Source organism: Homalodisca vitripennis, chromosome 5 (genome assembly GCF_021130785.1).
Source record: "Homalodisca vitripennis isolate AUS2020 chromosome 5, UT_GWSS_2.1, whole genome shotgun sequence".
NCBI lineage: Eukaryota > Metazoa > Arthropoda > Insecta > Hemiptera > Cicadellidae > Homalodisca > Homalodisca vitripennis.
In genome coordinates, this window is record NC_060211.1 from 130,957,987 (window position 1) to 130,974,602 (window position 16,616).

A 16,616-nucleotide genomic window follows, 5' to 3' on the forward strand; every position below is an offset into this window, starting at 1 on the left:
AAACTAGTTTCTTTACACATATTGCTAATGAGTTTTGATGTTTATTATTTCATTTTATTTCAGTTGTATAAGTTTGAGTTATAATAAGATAGAACAAAGTTAAGTTTTCGTGGATGAATTTTGTTTGATCATATCCAAAAACTTATAAAATGACTTATAAACACTAAGTTTGGCTAAAATGATTTGAAATTTTTTTATACACTGGGTAAATTTTAAATGTCTCATCCCATTACTTATTTCATGCTACTTAGTTTAGATATTAAAACTGAACTACTACTGATCTTTGCTAACATTTTCTGCTGTTATCTTCAATTCACCATGTTGCAACAAACTTTATATTTTATTTTATTATGTACGTGACGCATGATTTTAGATTATTTTTTATGATGAACGTGTCATTGGAAACAGTAAAGTACTTATTCTATATCAAAAGTATCTGTTGAAGAAATTGTGCTATATATAATGAAGTAATGCCTTCAACAATAGCATGTTTCATACTAATTGCCAACCCTTGCAGATTCTAAAAAGTGATGTTCTAAATTGTTGCACAGATATCATTCACCTGATTGAAATTTCAGTGGCATACATGTAAACATTGTTTTATGGAAAGTTTAAAAACAACTATGGAAGTTCAGTAAGTTCTCTGATTTGCAAAAGCAATCATTTTGAGGATTTAAGAATAAGTTAATTCTTTTAGTTTGTTTGCTACCACATTCAGTACTCCAAATTAATTATGTTGGTTATTATTTGATGTCTAGGTCGAGTCTCAAAGTTTCGTCATCTCAAAGGCACGCCAGCACACAAGTCTGCACATATTGAGAATATCCGGAACCTTTCCCGGCAGATATCTGGAGAGTGTGACGGATTCCATGGTAAATAATTATGCATAGTAGATGGCTGATGATGGTTTGATGATAAACTTTTCAATTGGGAAAGTTGTTGCAGAAGATGAGAACTTTAATTTTTTAGACTTTCAGCTAACCACCTTCTTTATTTAGAAACACTCTTTCCGTTAACATGTTTGCTGCTTAATAATAAATACGTGTTCCAACAACAAATACTAAGTGTTCATAGTTTTCATGAATGTTTTATTTTTAGTTAGAATTACTTAACCTCGATGTGGTGTGGCCACACGTACGTTTGAACACGATTGTCTTCAAAATCTGTTACGCTCACATGTGATGTGTGAGCAATTACAATCAATAAAAAACTATCTTTATGAACAAATTAGACAGTGTTTTTGGTACCAATGGAAAGACAAGATTCTATTGTGTAGAAATCAGTAGGTTTTGTGCTCCAATCAACATTTGAATGTACTGAGTTTATAGAGAAAACCAACAACATTTTTGCTGAAGTTTCACTCGCCTAGAATGCTAAAACAATGGAATATTTGGTTGGTTGCTTTTCCAAACAACAACATAATACTAAGTTGCCTATACCAACAAAAAAAAACAATTTTTTTCTTTCTATTGCACCAAATGTATTGCTTCTACTGTGAATACATTTTGTAATCTTTGTTGTAAATCCGTACAATCAATAGTTCTATACTAGTATGCCCATACATTGAAATGCAACTACTTTCAAAATTTTACAATTATGTACTATTTCTCATGTTGTAATTAAAAGATTTAAAAATATTTAAATGCACATTTATAAAATGTTAATTTGGTAAACTACCTCTCAACTGCTGACACATAAAGAATTTTTAATTTCTGGAAGGACTTTCCATAATTTTGAAGGGAACATCAATGGTGCCTATAAGTTCTCATAACAAGCACTTTACTTTTTGAGACTCCATATATTGATCTCTATGGTTACCCCGATCAAAACTCTCACTGATAAGATGTTTGTTTTCAGCCAACAGTGAGAGGGTGGCTGTTCCCCTGAGTGGACCGGGTGGTAAGATTGCAGTTTTTGAGCTGGCTAAGACAGGCAAACTTCCAGATGGTGTGATACCAGCACTAGTACATGGTACCAACATCATGGATTTCACCTGGGACCCTTTCAACAACAGACGGCTTGCTGTCGGTATGTTGGAACTTTTATTAATCTCTAACAAAACAAAAAGTTAACTTCAAAATACTATGTATCTATTTTTATAGAAGGGAAGGTACATTGGGCATGCAAATAAAATTTACTTATCTAGTTCAATTCATTATTATTTTTTATGAATATAAACAATAATCCACACAACTAATCAGAAAGCAAAGAATTGTATACATTTTTATTCTCTGTTGTAGCATGCGATGACGGAACAATCAGGCTATGGCTTATCCCCGAGGGGGGACTCACAGAACCCACCAACAGCCCAGACACAGTGCTGGAGGGTCATTCAGAGAAAATCTACTTCATCAAGTTCCATCCCTTAGCACAGGACGTGTTGGCTTCTGGGTCGTATGACATGACTGTGCGTGTCTGGGACCTAACTCGTGGCTACGATCCTATCACATTGCAAGGACACACCGACCAGGTAGACCAGGCTGTAAACCCTATTATGTGGATAAGATTAAAAAAAATTGAGTTCTTTTGCAGTTGTCATATAAGGCATAATTGTTTTATTTTGTTGTAATTTAAATAGCTTATTACAAAACCATCCTATTCTTTGTTTTCCTAAAGAACTTTAAAATCCCTAGGTCATAAAGTACTGAAACTACTACCAATTTAGAAGAGTCACATGATATTATCATACACATATAATAAAGTCAGTACATTTATAAATTATCAGCTAAAAAAGTACAGAGCAAATAAATCTGTAATCAAAATTTAAATTATGAAATAGAACCAATAATATTTACTTGCAAGTGGCCATAAAACCAACATGACAGTGTTAAACTTCCTAGACACTCTGGAGTTAACCCTGTAATTGCAGCTATTTTCTAAACTCTAGGACTATCCTCAGTCTTTATTGAATCTGGCAGTGAATAGAAGAGCTTAGAGCTATTACGCATAAAATTGTCTTTCAAATAAAGCGGGTTGATCTTTTGAAGTTGTTTTTTGTTAGTGATAAAGAGTCAGCTTTCTACTAAAACAATTTTTTAGTTTCATTCTATATGAATAGTTTTATACTTTCAAAACGTTTGGGATTTGTGGTAACAGCATTATGGGTGATGCTTGATTATAAAGAATTAATACACATCAATATGGTTTATAGTTTTTCTTTAAACATGTTTCATTTTTGAATGGTTAACCCTTTTAACCCCGGCCATTCAATCAAGTGATGTGCCAGAAATCCCAAGCCATTTTCAGACAAAATGTAAGGGTTTTGTAAAAAATTCATAACTCAGTTATTTATTAAGATATTTAGGTAATTCTTTTTTCGTTTTACTTCTTTATGCATGTAGCTTACAGAAATATACAAATAAAATTATTATTTTGAAAGAAAATTTTTTTACATACATATACATTTATAAAAAATAAATAAAAATGAAAACATTTCAAGTTTGATCATGGAAACCAAATAGATAAAAAAATATTTGACACAAAAATACCCATTTACTTTATGATATATTTAATCCTTAATAAAAGGAAACAAAAATTATAGGCCTACCTTATTTACAAGTGGAGTAACATCAATTTTTGTAAAGCCGTGTACATTTTTCTTTTTGCCATTTCTGGGCAAGGCAATGTAACAAGACCTTTGAAATTCACAGTACTTAAAATAAACATAAAACCAAAGTTATTTCTGACAAAATAACTAAAAATGTTCATAATCTAAATTTTAAAAAAATGTTTAAAACAATATTTACATCACTACAAAATGTTTTAGCACTTGTGGTCACCAAAACAATTGGGGTCACTAATCACATCCACACCATTTGCAACTAGGTTACTAATTAGTGTATTTTCACATACGGGAGACTTTGAACGATGTCTTTTACTCATTTTGAAATCAAACAAATAATAAACTAAACTTTAACTGCCGTACTTTACACTGCTTTAACCTAAAACTGTGAAGAAAACGGAATATTCACAACCACGTGATATACAGCTGTCTGCAACAAGCGTGAGCAGTCAGACAAACTGCAATTGCTCAGTCACAGACTGACAAAATACGAAGTCAAACCATTACAAACTAATATATTTCGATGCAAAATATCTTTGTGCACAAGTCTTGTGAAATTTCAAAGCATTTGGTGAAATAGGTGGCCAGTAAAGTAATAAAAAGTGCAACGTCCGCACTATACGGGACGTCGGGAGTTGACGCGCCATTTTTTACGACGTCCGTATAGTACGATAGCTTGTTAGTTAGTGGTATAATCTTGTGGACATTGCTCAAACTACTTGGATGCCACATGCTTTTTATCATACACAAGTTTGGGAATGGTTACGTAATACATTAATATTTGACAAGGTATTTTCCAATGTTTATTTGTAGATTGTTGTGTGATAGTGATAATACAGTAGAGTCTCGTTTATCCTACTTAACAGCTGTGGTAAAATCGGTTAACATGGAAAATGATAAAAACTACATTGAAACTGTGTAAAGGCCTTCATACATGATCCAACCAATCGGTTGGACGGACACGTCTGTCAAAGCATCCAATTCCGGGTCTGTCATTCCCACACACTGCCCAACCTGCCTGACTGCGGTCTTTTAATTTTATAAAACACATTTTACAGTAAATACATTAAATACAGTGAAGTCTAAACTTAAGCTTGGATAAAAAACTTTGTGATTGTCTTTTTTTTCCTGTTTGTCGTTTTTTGGCCGCCAAAATCTCATAGTCTCCTCAGAAGTAAAACCTCGGTAGACAATATTTCCTTCAGCTGCAATGCATACTTTAACGCCATTTCTAAAGCTTTGTGTCTTTCGCTGTGTGAAACTTTCTGTGCACTTTCCTCCAACACCATATACTCTTCATCGTCTTCTCCTTTTCCGTTTTCCATGTTTACTACTTCTTCATCTGTCACTTCATACTGTTTGTCTTGCGCAATCCACTCATTCACGTCCTCTTCTGTTGCTTATGCTCAACCCGGTACTTGTAACAATGGAAGTAGGCTAGTGTACATTTTCACCACAATTAGAATCTTATTTTTGTGGAGCAAAACTTTCTAAGATTTAGCAATGGTGTTTGCTCCAACACTCTCCCATGATTGGGCCTCTTAGTAAGCCACGTTTTTCAAATTAAGATGACACAATTTGTTCACCATGTCTTATCTCTGGTCTATTGCATCAATTCAAGAAGGAAGCATGTTTTTTCGATAATTCCTCTTCATTGTCTTTAAGGTTCCCTGATTCGGCTGGCATAAGGAAGTCAAATTTGGAGGCAAAAACACGGTCTTTATTTTCTTATCTATAAGTTCGTCATCGTCAGGATGGCACGTAGCATTGTCAAGCAGCAATATTGCTTTCCATGGCAAATTTTTTTAATTTGAAAAAGTGTTCAGTTTGTGGCAAAAATTCTTTAAAAAACCATTCTTTAAACATTTCTGAGCTTATCCAAGCATTTTTTGATTGTAATATTTTTACCGGTAAAATATTTTTGGAAACATTATTAAACGCTCTCAGATTTTTCGTCTTGCCTATCATAGCCAGTTTCATTCTCATATTTCCTGTGGCATTACTGCATGCAAGAATTGTCATTCTTTCTAGTCTTTGCTACCCCCCCCCACCCCCCCCCCCCCCCACCCCCCCCCCCCCCCACCCCCCCCCCCCCCCACCCCCCCCCCCCCCCACCCCCCCCCCCCCCCACCCCCCCCCCATAGGGCGGTGGGCCTAGAGGGTATGGTAGATCTGAACATGTGCTTGACAGTCAGTTAATTGAGGGAAGGTCTTTCTTAGTTTCCTCAATACAATATTATTTATGACTTTGTTTATTTATGTTTTAAAGTAAAATTTTTGGTTAATATTACATCAAACCTAAAAAACTTAAAAAACCAATTTTCCACTTTGAAGGGAGAAAATCCTCTCTTTGTATAGAGTGTTAAGTCCTCAGGTAGGGGCCAAGTTCGCTCATTGAGTGGTGATAGAACACACAACTTACGTTGCAGTAGGAGGCATGTCGCTGTGCCTGCGATCTTGGGTCAGTAGGTGGATGGGGAGGATATGCCATGATGGGAAGAAACGTGAGAGTGTTTCTGCTAAAAACATAGACTAACGCGTAGGCACTGCCCACCACTTACCTTCAATGCTCTCTGGTTGATTATTCACAGACTGATATTTTTGTATTATGGACTGTTACAACTTTGTCTTTGCTCCGGTTGTTGTGCACTAACTACATTCTGCAATCCAATGTACTAGAACTATACAACATTTATAAAACCACTCACCAAGTAATGAATACGAAGTAGTTCACTTTTAAAAAATAAAATAAGTAGATCCACAACATTTCTAACGTTCACGCTGCTGCTTAAGGGGAGATGTATAACGCCCTCGAATAATTTAAAAATTTTTAATTTACTTTTTTTATATTTTTTTTTTGTATTGTTTAGTTTGTTCTGATTAAAATGATATATTAATACATGCATATAACGGATCCCTAAAATAATATAATATAAATTAATATTTTTTTCTTGCAGTAATAGAGCGTCCAACGACGAACAAGCCCACAGCCATCAGCTTTGCGACATATCATGGTGTAGAGTAATAAGCAAGACCATTAGGGGGATGCACTAAAACATATGTAACATAAAAAATTTCACTGGTACCAGCCCCATAATTGATCTGTATTTAAAAACCTATATGTCAGGGACCTGGCCAAAAACTGAGTTGTTATAGTTGCTTAGTCTGCCACGGTCCGCACGTCAAAATATTAACGAAAGCTTCAATTCTGGTTTCTTTGGTCCAAGAGTGCCAAAAAATAACTTTGTAGGGACTACAATACTCTAAAGTTTAGGGACCACAATATGATGCAGTTATTAACTTTTAATAAATGAGGGCACCAGTCAGGGGAGATTAGCAGTCTTAAAAGGGCTTGGGGATCAAAATTGGACAAAAATTGTGCCACAAGTGCCTTAGTGAAATTGATCCGTATGGTCGGATGATAAAAATCAGATATAGCATGTGAAGAGAAGACAAAGCTAAGCCAGGAAAAAGGACCAGGATGATCAGGAAGAAAACTCCTCGATGTTGAGAAGGAAAATTGATCAGAATTAAGAAGCTGGAATGTTTTGAAATGTAAGTAAATATATGTTTATCATGTTTTCGCGATTTCCCGAAAATCTATTTTTTTTTTTTACAAAAGTCCCATTATCTCAGAAAGTAGAAGGCCAAATTCATTTAACATTTTTACAGGTTATTAAGAATGTCTGTTTACACAAACCGTACTAGATTTAGACTTCTAGCTCAACAATAAAAAATTATTTTAAAATAGTAATCTAAAATTATAAGCAAAAAAAATTACAAATGTTAAAAAAAATAAAAATAATGCCAAAAAGTTAATGGAATTCAATGAAATTAGTAGGGTGTCTTTAGAATACTATGTTTATTTTAGGGTAAAAATGTCAATTTTATAACTCTGATACTTTCTGAGATAATGGGTTATATATTAGCATATGTTTAACATTACGGGCTTATGGGCGTACATCTCCCCTTAAGATAAATATTAAACCACAAACAACAATGGATTATTACTGTAGGTGGATTATAAAATAGTGCAGTAACTGTTCTATCACTACTGTTCAAAAAGATTAAGAATAAAATTATATTTCAAATATACTTAAATTTTGATAAAACTTGTGCTCATAGTTAATTTACTTTGAATTTCCACGCTGTACTCCTATGGCCTAGGCTTGTACGTACTTATGTTGATTTTCGACTAACTTTAATATGATGCTCTGAAATGTTTAAGTGCCATAATAGTGATTAAGTAGCCTTTTTTATTTTAATCAATAATATTAAGTTATTTATAAATAATTAATAACGTTCCCAGAAAATGAGACTCCTCATGTAACTTGTACAGGACAAAACCCATTTATAATACAGTTCAACATTAGTAACTTATAAATTAAATGAAGATTTATATTATAAATTTACCAGTTGAATGTCAAGTTAATAATAGCTTGGTCTAACATTTTATATTCATGTCATGTTTGATAATGCTGTATGTTTTGGTTATGCTCGTATTTATTATTGTTTTCTTCTTATTATTATTAGTTTTATTTAAACTTCTTATTTATAAATATTATTTCATTAGTGCATGAGTATAAAGATATGAGATTTAATAATTTTAGATTTATAGTTTCCCTTTTTCTTGCATTAACTATTGAATGGAATGCTACAATTTAAATAACGGGATATACAGGGTGTTTGAAAAGTATGGGTACGGCTTAATATTTTAAAAACCATAGGAGATAACATCTATAAACTTTGCACAGTGTTATATGGCTATGTAAACTATTTTTCCTTGCTATTACCATGACATGCCAACCATGGGGGGACGGCCCACAGAGGAAAACATGGAAATCTTAAATTGAAGCATGGGTCGAGTGATACCTCATTTGAAAGAGCTCACTTAGTAGAGTTGAATTCCGCAAACCGCGTCTCAAAAGGTTTATCCAATCAGAAATGGCGGGTTGTTTTAGGTACACATTGTGAAGTACATTATGCACTGCCATTTCCTGACTGGATCGTCGTATTATGATGCGGTTTTGGCGGCGTTTCACTCTACTAACCAATGTGTTTTCACCGACTTTTTTTTAATTAGCAAATTATGTCATAAATTTATAACACAATAAATAAACTAAAAAACATCAGTATTTATTGTGTTTTATTTATTGTGTTATAAATTTACGACGTAATTTGCTTATTAAAAAAATGCAGTGAAAACACATTGGTTAGTAGAGTGAAACGCCGCCAACCGCATCAGAATACGACGATCAAGTCAGAAATGGCAGCGCATAATGTACTTTACAATGTGTACCTAAAACAACCCGCCATTTCTGATTGGATAAACCTTTTGAGATGCGGTTTGCGGCATTCAACTCTACTAAGTGAGCTCTTTCAAATGAGGTATCACTCGACCCATGCTTCAATTTAAGATTTCCATGTTTTCCTCTGTGGGCCGTCCCCCCATGGTTGGTATGTCATGGTAATACCAAGAAAAAATAGTTTACATAGCTATATGACACTGTGCAAAGTTTATAGATGTTATCTCCTATGGTTTTTAAAATATTAAGCCGTACCCATACTTTTCAAACACCCTGTATTTATATTAAAAGATTGGTATCTAAACTTATGCACCAGTAAAGATTGTCATTTTTCTTTCTTTTTTGATCCTCAACTCTAACATAGGTTAGATTAAAAATAGCTGGTGCTTTTTCATACATATTATCCCATATTAGTTTGAAAAGATCTTTCTATCTAAATCTGTAAGATTGTACTATACAGCATTTTTATTTTCAGATTAAAGAACAATGGCTTTGGTGATGATGATATTGATAATGGTTCAAGAGACCTCCAAAATACTGATAAAGTACCATTAGTAAGTATATAATAATATTTGTAATAAAAAACAATGTGTTATTTGATTGAAGCAATATTATATTTTTTTAAATTACAACTGAGAATGTCAATGAAACAAAGAGGCTAAAATGTTCAACATACTTAGTGACACATATTTACTCCAATTGCCACCAACTGCTGTATCATTGGTCTTTGTTTTGTGCTGCTGTCATACGGCTACTTTTGGAATGCTAATGGAAATATCTATTGATGGTGCTGTTATCCTTGTTCATTGAATGTTTTATGATTAATTATGCTATCTAGAAGTAATATATAAAACATTTTTTCAATCTCTTCATTGACAGTGATTTTGTGGTTTTTCATCACAATGTCCTCCAATTTATTTTGCTGTCTTAGAATGATGTAAATTATTTATAACTTTTTTAATTACTGTTTTATTGTCATAAAAATACAAACAAATATGTCTTGTACAAATAAGCTGAATTTCCTTACCAAAATATTATAAAGAGTTTTAAAATATTTATGTATAACATGTAACAGTTTTGTTCAAATAGACTTGTTAAAGTAAAACATGAATGTGTCTTCCACGGCAGAGTAACCCAATCAATTCAGTCAGATTGCACCAAAAGCAAGTTTCGGTAAATCCATCTGGGACAAAATTAATTAAAATATTCTCTTGTGACATTGATAAAATTATTAATATCCATAGGATGTGTAACAACAAAGTTTGAAATGCATCTGTCAAAAGTTCTGCACTGTTGAAACAATTGAGGAAAAAGCTAAAAACAATCTCACTCAACTGTTTGGGTATTGATTTTTTACTATTATTTTGATGGAATATTTTGAAATAGGCCTACCTCAGAATATAAATAAATAATCATATTCTGATGTATCTTAATAAAATTCAGAAAGCAATAGTATTTGGAAGTAAAAGTTTTAATCATTGCTTAAAAGAACCAATATGGTTACAAACTATTTCAGTCTTATGTAATCCTATATTTCCACACTATGTTAAATTAAACTTGTATTTATAATTCCATATTTATAATAACTAATATATAAATTAACATAGCAAACCAAATTGGAAGAAATGTTGTTTTCCTTTTTCTATTCATTTAGTAATTGTACTCGTATAGTTTAGTTATGATGTATGAAAAAGGAAAGTCTCCCATTGATGTGATGATAGGTGCCTCTGGAAATACCACCTGGAGATCACAAGCTGCAGTACACGTATTGGCTGTGGTTTAGCAAGCGGTCTCCCGGTAAGCAGTATACACAGAGCTACGATCAGAACCTCAAATTGGTGGGCAGGTTCGGCTCAGTGGAGCAATTCTGGTCTATATACAGCCACCTCGTGCGGCCCTCAGAACTCCAGAGCCATTGTGATTTCCATCTCTTCAAAACTGGCATCAAACCGATGTGGGAGGTAAGCCGTTTAATCAGATCAGAGCAGTTTTTACTTTTTCATCCAATCTATAATATTTTAAAATTGCAACAGTAAAACTGTAATTGGTTTTAGTTTAAAATATTTCAGTAATCAAAATTTATAAAAACCTCTTTTATATTTGTTATTTGTTTTATACATAGGTGTCTGAATGTTCTCCTATCTTTCCACAAGTTTGATTATTCAATGTTTTCATGGTAACCCAAAAAATAAGTTAAAGTTTCTCTTAGTAAATTGTCTACACTCTACAGACCTATATACAACAACAAATTTTATATATAATGGTGTCAATACTTAAGACACGTAAAATAAGAATGTAGCAAATATTGGATACATGTATGATAAGTCTATTCCCTAATATTAATAAAATTGCTTTCTTTCACAATAAAATTCACTATTCCATTGGAAATTTTCAGGATGAAGCTAATAAACTGGGAGGGAAATGGATTGTGCGGCTAAGGAAAGGCCTGGCTTCACGTTGCTGGGAGAATCTAATCCTGGCAATGTTGGGTGAACAGTTTATGGTGGGCGAGGAAATCTGTGGCGCTGTTGTGTCGATTCGGTTCCAGGTACACCCTTCTAGTCCTTTATGTCTTCTTTAGTTGATTGTTATTTTGTTTCATTCTTTATGATGTAGTATGATTTTATATATGAATGAAGCTATATCGCACCTGGCCGAAGATCAATCAATATGACTTCTGTACTTACCACAGGTTTTTCTTGAAATTATTTAATTCAGAATTTTTTCTGACTAGTTTGTATCCCTTTCAGTGCCAACATCCGTTTTTATGGATGTTTGAAGAACCAATGTCCTTTTTTACGGATGTGGCAATGTCATGAAAGCAAGAACTTACTTTTCAAGAGTTATGCTTTAATTCCATTATCTTTCAAGACCATTTTCTGAAACTTAGCAACTTTAGGTATCATTGTCTTCCTAACTATCATTCCAAATAAGATTAAATGGTTTGTGCTTATTCCCATTCATCTGTTTCATAATAATAGAATTTTTTCATGAAGCCCTAATAGAAAAAATGTTAACTGGATAATTGTACTCTTTTTAGTGATCTTATAAAAACATTGTTTGTAATAATGGTTTAAAAACAATAAAGATAAATCTTATTACTTTAGCTAACATACCAAGTTTAAGTAAAAAACTATATATTTTAATTATCTTTAGTACTGTTTGAGAAAAGTACATAAAACTGCTAATGTAACATTTCTGTGATGATGGGATAACTGGGGTCTCTTAATGTTAAGTTAGTCTATTTCTAGTCTAAACTTGAGGGAGCACTGTCTTGACTGAAAGAGGCCTACAGAACTAGCCTCTCCTGCAAGTTAAAATGACAGATATAGAGCCTGCTATCCCTCATGGGGTCTAGGCATGAAATGGCCCCATACCATCAACCTTATCCACCCTAAATATCCTGTCACTCTGAAAGCAAACGCAAATGTCATTAAAACTAAGTCCAATGTGTGGTTTCCTCAGCTCCCTCTCTGCTCAAAATTCGAGTAGATCTGCTCAAAAATGAGAGGCCTGGCTTAATCATGAATGAGCAATATTCCCTTTGCTAGCTTTCCACGACTTTTGATTTATATTACTCGGTGGAGCTTGGTTCGGGTTGTGCACTGGGCTTCATTGATGGTTGTTCCTCATAGCATGAATTCAATTTAATTCAAATTCCACTAACAAAACATTATGTCTATTAAAAAAAAACTTGTTGCCATCTTTCACTGTGACAGGCTTCACATTACTGTCCAGACCCAGGAAATTATTGATTTTTGGGTGAGAAGTTTTGTATTATCCACCATATAGTCCTGAGTTTGCCCTAAGATATTATCACCTTTTTCGTCACTTTAGGCATCTGTGTACACTTATTGAATTTTTAATATTTATTTGTTAATTACCGATAGAAATCATAAAGTAGCTCTAGAGAGAGGGCCTTGAGTTGCCCCAAAACCAATTTTCATATTTTATTTAGAGATAAGTCCATTCTCAAGAATTACATTTTGTCTACAATTAGTAAAATATCATTCTAATAAACATCAAAGCGTATCATCTCAAATACCACAAAAAAATGTAGTTTATGAAGAATATCTCTTTTTGAACATACTTTTGATAGATCACAGAACATACCATGAATTTTGGTCCGTTAACAGTGCTCACACTCTAGAACAGTGGTTCAAAAACTTGTTGATCTTGAGAACCACTTAAGAAAATTAAATTGCAATGAATGGCCATCTCTCAAATAAAAAAGTTTATTTCATTTTACGTGTAAACATATATGTTATATGTTATTTATTAATTAATATTATTTTGATTACTTTATGTAATATTATTTATACTTGCTGAACTAAAGATCATATGAGTAGTGCTCACCAACCAATGAGTTAATGGTAGGTTTTAAGGCACATCCCTGTGCCTCCAATTGTTTTCCTATGATTTGATAGAGAGAGAAATGAAAATGCATAAGGCACATCCCTGTGCCTCCAATTGTTTCCTATGATTTGATAGAGAGAGAAATGAAAATGCATTCACAACATCTTAAGAATACCCCTCTATATCTGCTCTATATCTTTATAATTGTGTCTGGTCCTGACATCATTCAGTTCAGGACCTTTTTTTTTTTTTTTTTTGAGGTAAAGTCCCTGTGGATAATTTCACGTTTTATTTGATGTGACTCACAGTGTTTGTACATTTTTAAGTATCGTGGACCATGTTACCACCCCAGACCACTTTGGGAAACATTGTTTTACAACTGGCTGTACTAAAATGATCCTTCCCCCTGATAGCAATTTTAAACTTAAAAGCCTTTCATTCTATTATATTTGGTCATAGAATTATAAGAGATGTCTCATTTTAAAGATATTATAAATATGCTTTCTAGTTTTTTTTTTTTTTTTTAACTGTATATTTTCTTAATATTTAAATGATGATGTACACAAAATTTTGAGATGTATTCTATATAACCAATAAAAATTATGTAAAATACCTAAAAAAAGGGTTTAGATTATATATCTTTAATTAATAAGATAAATATTAATTTATTGAAATTAATTTAAGTTGAACATGGTTTTTATGGGGTTAAAATCAACATGACCACAAGTGTACAACTCATTCCGCTCTTAAAGGTACTTTGCTTCTTCTTTTTCAGAATCCAAACTGCAAAGGATACTCTCATTCCTTTAAAGATGACTGAATAGTTAAAAATGTTATGTTCACATTGACTTTTTTAATGTTACACATTTTATGATGCACTATCAAATTATGAATAATTTTCAACTAGCACTAATAATGGACTGAAACAAGCTGAGCTGCTATGGGGATCAGATTACAAGATATGGCCATTCCACTTTTTAGCCACATTTAACATCGGCTGAAAATGGCATATAGACATTTAACCAATAACATTCATGAATTGAAATGTGTAAAATATTTTCAATCATTGTTAAATTGCAGAAAAAAATTGTTAATATACTCATTAATTAACTATTATACTTGATTATAGCCCCTAAGCCATGGAGAATATTGACAGGCAGTGGCATCATCATGAGCTTGTTGGTCATATGAAGTTGTCAATAATTGTATCGACTATGTTGTGTGTTATTATTTTTATGATTGTGATGTGTTATATTTTAAACCATCTGACAATGCACTCTGTTTAACCTTCATAATATGAAAGACAAACTGATGTTGATGGCATCGAGACTCGTTCTAATAAAACACATTTAAATTTTGCTGAGTGATGGCTTGTAAGTAATGTAGTCTTGTGTAATTGTTTCTCAGATGTACCCAGGTAATAATGTTTTCTTTGTTGTTCTGATAAGTAGTATATTATACATATTAACTGCATAATTATAAACCAACACTTTGCAGGAGGACTCTATTTCCGTATGGAACAAGACAGCCTCCGATCAAGGAACGACGACAAGGATCCGAGATACCCTGCGCCGCGTACTGAACATGCCACCCAACACCATACTGGAGTACAAGAGTCACAACGACAGTCTCAAGTCAGTCTTGACAACCGTATCAGTCAAGAGTTGAAAAAGTTGTCAGAGAAGCAATTAAAACTATATTTATATTATTTTTGTCCTTTTGTTCTATATTTGCATATTTTTAGTCTATTACTTTATTTTCATAATGAATTTTCAAAATAAACAAGTATAAAGTTAACAGTTGTATTATTCATGTATGGTACATATTCAGTACAGAGAAAGTGTTAAATAGTGGATATATAAAATTAATAAAAACAACAATAAAATAATAATCAGGGGTTCAGAGCATATAATGGACACAAGGATATAGATTGCTCTAAAAGCTATATGCATAGGAATTTTTGCTCAGACAAATTTTGTGATTGGATATGCACAGTTTACCCTATAAGAGCGATGCTAAACTTTCAACACTTGTACACACCTTTAGAAATAAACCATCCCATGATATTGTTTACCAGTAGAGTTCCAAAGGTTGTACAATAGTATTAAAAACTTTGGTCTCATGTATACACCAAACTGTTGTATACTTGGAGTACTTACGTGCTCTGAATCAATCAAAATCTCTTTTATTGCCAGAAAAATTACAGAGATTATTGACAAAGTCACATTTGCAGCCACAGCTAAGTCTGTCTCTATTTTTAAAAAAGTAGCTAAAAACTTTAATAAAATTAATTCAACTTCCGATCGAACTGATATTCATTGGGTAAAATTTGTTTATATTTCAGAATTTCTATAATTTTTCTAGTGAATATAAATGATTGTTTAAAAGTTATACATAATATTTTTCAAGAATCTTTTTACTCTTATTTATGAACTGATAATAATAAATGATTATATACTTTTAGAGAAATTATGGATTGACTACTTTGTGTTTTGGTTAATCAGTGACAACCCCACAGTTAAAACTGTGGGGTTTTAATAGTGCTGGGTTTTGAAAACTACATTTCATTAAATTAAAAAAATAAATATTTAAGACAGTTTAAACTTTCAAAGTTTTAAAAATAAGTGTGCAACATTAATGCTAATGCAAAAGCATGCAGAATCTAAATTTGTGGACACATTATTCTTGAGATGTCACAGATGATGCCTTAAATACTGTTATTTTGCTAATTTTCTACATTTTTTAGGGCCTGGAACCGAGTGCCCCCACCTCCTGCTGCCACATCTGCCCCCCGGATTTGACAGACTTTAAATCGATAAACTGTTATTGTGGTTGTCTTCATTCTAATTGTATAAAGTTATATAACGTTTTATATGTAAAGCGGTTACTGCTGTATCGTTTCCTGTTGAGATATATTTATTTATAAACAATAACATTTTATGCAATTTGTGTTTTAATTTTCCCTTGGTAATCCCCTTTTATTTATTCATGTTTGTTTACACTTTTTGACTGTGGATTTTGTTTCTTGAACTGGATAACAAGTTATGAAATATGTTGTGAGAACCTACAGTATTTATTAATTTACTCTGTCTTCAGCTTTATGCCTTTGATTCACTTCTGGTTTTAGGTAATTTTGTATAACCACCTCCAAATAACATACAAAGAGTGAAATGGCAATTTTAATAATTCATGAAAATTTGGAATTTCTTCAAATATTTCTATGTTTAATCTACTTATAATTTGTTAATGCATTATATGAATCCATTGAATGCATCATACATTTAATAATAAAATTATGTTATGTAGCTTACAATGGATCTATTATACCTTTTTTTTACCTTTGCACTCATAATTTGTTATAAAATAGAATGTCACACCTGATACACAGAGTA

At 32.6% G+C, this 16,616-nt stretch overlaps 1 protein-coding gene across 1 annotated transcript in view; it reads left to right on the plus strand.

Annotated features, from left to right (window-relative positions):
- LOC124363623 (coronin-7-like) overlaps positions 1 to 16,169 on the plus strand; it is a 47,344-nt gene extending 31,175 nt beyond the window's left edge. Inside the window, exons 15-22 of the mRNA XM_046818882.1 lie at positions 759 to 872; positions 1,858 to 2,028; positions 2,241 to 2,520; positions 9,344 to 9,422; positions 10,590 to 10,829; positions 11,264 to 11,416; positions 14,722 to 14,858; positions 15,971 to 16,169. Coding sequence (XP_046674838.1) covers positions 759 to 872; positions 1,858 to 2,028; positions 2,241 to 2,520; positions 9,344 to 9,422; positions 10,590 to 10,829; positions 11,264 to 11,416; positions 14,722 to 14,858; positions 15,971 to 16,025 — 1,229 coding nt within the window. The 3' untranslated portion in view covers positions 16,026 to 16,169. The remainder of the gene's footprint in view (positions 1 to 758; positions 873 to 1,857; positions 2,029 to 2,240; positions 2,521 to 9,343; positions 9,423 to 10,589; positions 10,830 to 11,263; positions 11,417 to 14,721; positions 14,859 to 15,970) is intronic.
- Positions 16,170 to 16,616: the final 447 nt, after the last annotated feature.